Consider the following 6,497-nt stretch of genomic DNA (forward strand, 5'->3'; position numbering starts at 1 on the left):
AAAAAATTATCCTCATTTTTTTTTCTTTTTAGCCAAATTTTTCCTTTCCTTAGTCTGGATGCTGCTATTTTGTTTTTCAAGAAACCCTATTTGATCAAATTCAAATAATTTAACCTTGTATTCCATTAAAAAATAATATATTACAAACACAAATAAAATATTTCAACGACAAGAATGTTCAGATAAAAAATAATATACTTCATCAAACATCTTTCTATCGTATAACTAATACCTTAAATAGAAATAAAAAAATGAAATATCATATATTTAATTTTGGCAAAACTGTAACCGAGTTTAGGGAAATAAAGAAAGACACATGTATTGTTCATGCACTTGTACTTTGCTAAGAATACATAAAGTTTTAAAAGAAAAATGAATTAAGCCTAAACCATATTGAAGGTACAACTTATTTCACTCATTATTATTTTGTATTTTTATCTCTTTCACTGAAATTTTAGATAAAAATAGAAAAAGTAGAATAATAAAACTTTATTTTGGTTTAGCATAAAACTAGTAACAAAAACTTTTATTGTATCATCAGATAAAAACAAATTATAGACAATATTTTTTATTATATCCTATTTTTACCGTATTTTCATATGTGAATGTAAAAATGTACCATTCTTATTTTTAATAAAGTAACATTTAAAAAAATTATCCTCATTTTTTTTTCTTTTTAGCCAAATTTTCCCTTTCCTTAATCTCGATGTTACTATTTTGTTTTTGAAGAAACCCTATTTGATCAAATTCCAATAATTTAACCTCGTATAACTAATACCTTAAATAAAAATAAAAAATGAAATATCATATATTTATTTTTGGCAAAACTGTAACCGGGAAATAAAGAAAGACACAGGTATTATTCATGCACTTGTACTTTGCTGAAAATACATAAAGTTTTAAAAGAAAAATGAATCATTTCACGTGTTAAAATGGGTTGGAACTCGCGAGCCAACTCGGGCTCACCATGGGTTTGGGCCGGGTTGGATTAAATTTTTTTACAAATTTCAATACGGGTTGATTTTTGACCCGGCTCACCTAGAACCCGATTCATCCGGGTTGAACCCGTATTGAGCCGGGTTAGCTCACCAAACCGCAAATAAAGGGTCACACAAGTATTTTTTTTCTAAGTTGGGTTTTGTATTTGGGTCATGTTAGGTTTTTTTTTTTTTTAGCCAACACATAGACAATTTGTATTTTTGTAATTTTGGTATGTATTTGGAGTGTATTAAAGTTTATTTAGATTTTAATTAGAATTATAATCTAGTTTTGAATAAAAAAAATATATAAAAAAATATTTTTTTAATTAAGTGAGTATGTGAGCCAACCCGTTTAACCCACCAACCCGCGATGGGTCGGGTTGAATTGGAATTTTTTTGACTCGCTAATAAGTGAACCGGGTTGGGTTGACTCATTAAGTGATCAACCCGTGGTGGGTCGAGTGAGGTCAGGTCGGATTATCCGTTTTGACAGCTCCAACTCAAATTGACCACAAGAATTTATTAGCTACTCTATTAGAAAATTTCAAAATTATCATGAGCTTAAAACATAATTAAACCTATTAACTATAGCCAAATATTTTCATTAATAAAAATATTATAATTAGACAACATTTAATGATATAATTTTAATTTAATTACAATAAATATTAAGTTATAATGATAGATTCAAAAGAAGAAACATATAAAGCCCTTGCATAGTTGCTCCTTGCAGCCCACGTTTTGCGCCCGGGCATCTTTACTTTTGTTTACTGCACTCCCACGGTTTACTTGCTGCAACCCATTGTTAAAAGCACTATTCTTACCTCATGCACCTATGTTCCCCCACATTTTGCTTCCCATACTCATATTGCAGTTTAATTAGTGCAATTGATAATAAAAGAAGACAAAGAATAAAGTGGTTCGGTATGTTTGAAATAAGTAGAGGTTATTGCAACTTGGCCACTTTTGTTTGCATGTGCAGAACTATCCATTCCATGTTTTCTATCTCTCAATCTTTTCCTTTTCAATACGCAGAATTCCTGTCATGTCGTTTTTCAGTTGGTGTTACGTTCAATCTTAGCCCTATAACCTGATCCTACTTCTATACTGTTACTACTTTATTATAAAATGAGTTGAACTTATAATGTCGCACTTTCTCTTCTAAACTTAACTAAACTTTATCCTAAACCACCTTACAACTTCCGTGTGCTGTGTTGGTGATCTAATTAATTGTTATATTATGTTATATTTAACTTTTACTAAGTAAACTTTAATATTGACTAACTTTATTAATGCTTCTGTCATCCATGGCCAATCTTTCAGACTAAGAATTTGGTCGGCTAGTTCATCTCTCAACACCAATACTTCTTTGAAATTTCCCTGCTTTTGCACCATTTCTTTTACTTTTCATAAAGAGACTACATATAAAGCTGAATCCAGAATTATATGTTTCAACTTTTCAATCCTCGCAGATAATAGAACAACCCTTATTTCCCTTTCTGTAACAACATAATACTGTACAGTACAAAAACTTATTTCCTCCTATACAAATAACTTTTCTTCTTTATTATATTAAATCAAACCCCGCGGTAGTATGGTCCATGAATCACCTAATTTTAATGCCTAGCTAGCCCTCTTATTAGGTAGTGTCTTCTTTCTCCTTTATAACCATTTCAGGTGTGGTGGGGAACCTCTCTAACTATTCTTTCTTTTTCCCATTTCACACACATTCTGCTCCAAATCAAGACTCACTCCTTAATTACATTCAACAACGTTAATTACGTCAATCACCGGCTAAACATCTGCTTAATTCAAGCTCTTGTTAGAGACTAACAGATTGGATCGAAAGAAAATGAAGCTAAAGCGAACAGAGAATATAGCAACTTTCAAAGAATATCACAATAAGTAAAGACCATGACATGTTGTCTTTCAGTGTTGGCACCTTCAACTCTATAAATAACCTCACTTCATCACTCACTTCATCACTTCATCACTCACTTGAACTCTATAGCTTTTCGTTTCTCTCTCTCTCCTGATATCTCTACACGTCCAACAGCAATGGCTATGGAAATCTTACTCGTTGTCTTTCTGTTGAGCAACGTTGCCGCCGGAGCTGAATATTCCGCCGGCTATAACATACGGGATGATAAGGTGACAAATTTGCCGGGACAACCACCGGTAAAATTTGATCATTATGCTGGTTACGTGAAGCTAAGAGAAGAAGAAGACAAAGCACTATTTTATTGGTTTTTTGAAGCTCAAGAGGCTCCGTCGGATAAACCTCTTGTGCTTTGGCTTAGTGGAGGTATGCGTGAACCATATATGTCCACTCCTCTGTTTTTCATTTTATTTCATTTTCAAGTCATGCTAAGTGATAAATTAATTTTCTGATACCTGCACAGGACCTGGTTGTTCGTCAATTGCTTTTGGAGCAGCCCAGGAGATTGGTCCTTTTCTTGTTGATGGTCATGAGCGTCTTACGTTCAACAGATACTCCTGGAACAGAGGTATACAATATTATAATATGATTGTCGTAAATTTTAGATATTTATTTGGTTAATCGGTTGTATATGTAATTTGGGTGTTGGTGTTTCAATTCTAGTTGCCAATATCATATTCTTGGAATCACCTATTAGTGTGGGTTTTTCTTACACTAATAATTCCGAAGACTTAAGTAAGCTCGGTGATCAAGTTGTTGCTCTTGATAACTATGCTTTCTTAGTTGGTTGGTTCAAGAGATTTCCAAGATTCAAATCTCATGAATTTTACATCGTAGGAGAGAGCTATGGAGGTACTTTTCTAATCTCTACATTTAATCAATAATTTACTAACTAATTTCATTGAAGTGATACAGTTGCAATTATAGATAGTTCCACATGTTCTAATGCGGTTTTTTATGTTTGAAATCATAGGACATTATGCTCCTCAGCTGGCCGAGGTCATACATGAAGGAAACAGGAACGGCCCTTACATAAATCTGAAGGGATTCATGGTAATATGATTGCTCACTTTTAAACTAATTAGATAAACTCAAAAAATAAAATACATATTTATATTAAATTTGACAGCTTATAACTGATGAATTTTGTGTAATTGAAATGCAGGTAGGAAATGCTGTGATTAACTATGTCACAGATTTAAAAGGCGTGTTTGATTTTGCTCTGTGTCATGCCATCATTACAAAGCAAGTATATGATGGCATAAGAGAGACGTGCGATTTCACGAGAAAGGAGCAGACGAAGGAATGTAGCCAGAACGTGGGCAACTTTCTAGAGGCCTATACTGATATAAATATATTCAGTATCTACTCTCCTGTCTGTCCGGCTGACTATGACAAACCACTTTCAGACACGCCTAATGTTGCTCCGTATGCTGTCTCTGAATTTGTAAGTATAATTTTTCCGATTTAGAACTCATCCATTTCTTAGTTAATAATATAATTATATATATATTGTGGAGAAAGTAAATTATTTTGTGCTTTATTTTAGGATATCTGGAATATGATGCCGTCAACGGGATACGATCCATGTGAAGTAATTCACGTGCAGAAGTATTTCAATAAGATGGACGTCCAGAAGGCCATTCATGCATACCTCCCTAACATGTCTCAACCCCACACCGTATGCAGGTGCCTATTCTGATAATATGACATGTATTTATTTCATTGCTAATTTTAGATAATTAAATTAACATTGTTATTTTTGTGATGAAGCACAAAAATAAAAAATTGGAATGACTCGCCAACCACAGTTCTCCCGGTGATTCAGAAACTCTTGCGTGCCGGTTTACGCATTTGGATATACAGGTATACTTATAATTATTTGCATGATGAGTTCAAATGATGATATTTTAACATGTATATACATTTGTGCATGCAGTGGAGATACTGATGGTAGAGTTCCACTGATATCAACGAGATACAGTTTGCGAGAGTTGAATCTGAATGTGACGGAAAAGTGGAGAGTTTGGTTTGAAGAAAGAGAAGTGGCGGGGTGGGTGGAGGAGTACGAGGGTGGTCTCACTTTTGCCTCCGTCAGAGGTGCTGGCCACCAGGTTCCAGTTTATAAACCACAGCAAGCTCTTTCTCTTTTCTCCCACTTTCTATCTGCACAACCACTTCCGTCCTCTCGCTTCTGATTCATTCCATTAAGTTGTTTCCACTATGTTTCTGCATTTTTAAATCTCGTTTGGGACAAGCAAGTTAGATGATTAAAGAGGTGGTGAGGACTCGACTTAATATATTCTCGTAATTGAACAATTTCCTCTCCTTGATCCTTTCCTGTACTAATTGCTAATTTTTTTTTACAAATTAGAAAAATTAATAAAAACCACCTCCTCTATGTTTGGTTGTGGAAGGAAGAATCATTTTAAACTTCAAAGATTAATAAAATATGAAATGAAGGATAACAATATATATCTCGTTTCTGAGAATCAAAAAATGCAAAATTGTAAGAAAGAATAAAATAAATCAGAATAATATAAATTTGTTGCACACAATGATAATGAAAGAAGTTGAGCAGCATCAATCTCCCAAATCTTCATAGAAAATGTGGGTTCAGGGCCACTTAACATTTCATCTTCATCTTCATCTTCCTCCTCACTGGACATGAAACTGTAACGGCACCAATAATCTTCTACAGAGGGAAGGGAAGAAAAATTTACATGTGTGCAAACTAGGGTTTGTTGTGTGGGAAGACAACATCTGCGACGGCTACACAGATAGGGTTTCTGAAAATATAAAACTAATACAGTTTCATCACATCTAAAAATAAAACTTACAATTCCATATTTAAAAATTATAACATTAATTTTTATATCGGGTCGGGTCGGGTCGACATTTTAATTTAAAATTCGAACCCAATCATTAATACTCATCCGTTTTATCTATATTAATTTATTTATATTTATCCAAATTCAAAAACACATGTCCGTTCAGCTACTCTTTAGAAATTTTAACTCCTCTCTTTTTGGGTGCCTTATTTTGCACACCACACACACCTGTATGCTAAGCATTGGTTGCACCCACGTTTTCTCTGCGTACCCCTACGTTTTACTTAGTTGCATTCCATGTTATTAGATTTTTATTTGCTGTTTGTACCCCCACGTTCATTATTTATACCCTGTTAGTTTTTTTTGGGCTAATCTCTATTTTACATTTCACACCCCTATTTTATTATTAATCATACTTCATCTTTTTATCATTCAACATCTCATATTTTCTTGTGTGCACCATATCTTCATTAAATATAAAAAATAAATATATTCTAAACTAATATAAACTTTTTAATAATGATAAATAATAAAAATATTAAAACCATTTTAGATGCACTATTCATTTGGTTATTCCAAGTTTTTAAAATCATTTTAAATGTATTTCTAATTTAGTTATTTCCAAATTTTAAAACTACTTTAGATGCATTTCTAATTTGATTATTCCAATATTTTAAAATCAATTTAGATGCATCTCTATCTAATTTGGTTATTCTAAGATTTTAAAATCACTTGAGATACACTTCT

General features: G+C 32.8%; 1 protein-coding gene across 1 annotated transcript; it reads left to right on the forward strand.

Annotated features, from left to right (window-relative positions):
* Positions 1 to 2,939: 2,939 nt before the first annotated feature.
* Positions 2,940 to 5,238, forward strand: LOC114168919 (serine carboxypeptidase-like 35). The gene is made up of 8 exons (XM_028053898.2): positions 2,940 to 3,285; positions 3,383 to 3,487; positions 3,583 to 3,771; positions 3,893 to 3,972; positions 4,085 to 4,366; positions 4,469 to 4,608; positions 4,693 to 4,785; positions 4,859 to 5,238. The coding sequence occupies exons 1-8, from the start codon at positions 3,039 to 3,041 to the stop codon at positions 5,115 to 5,117; spliced, it is 1,395 nt and encodes a 464-aa protein (XP_027909699.1). The 5' UTR covers positions 2,940 to 3,038; the 3' UTR covers positions 5,118 to 5,238.
* Positions 5,239 to 6,497: the final 1,259 nt, after the last annotated feature.

The sequence above is a fragment of the Vigna unguiculata genome, chromosome 11, assembly GCF_037176805.1.
Source record: "Vigna unguiculata cultivar grain cowpea cultivar isolate G323 ecotype 2 chromosome 11, ASM3717680v1, whole genome shotgun sequence".
Classification (NCBI taxonomy): domain Eukaryota; kingdom Viridiplantae; phylum Streptophyta; class Magnoliopsida; order Fabales; family Fabaceae; genus Vigna; species Vigna unguiculata.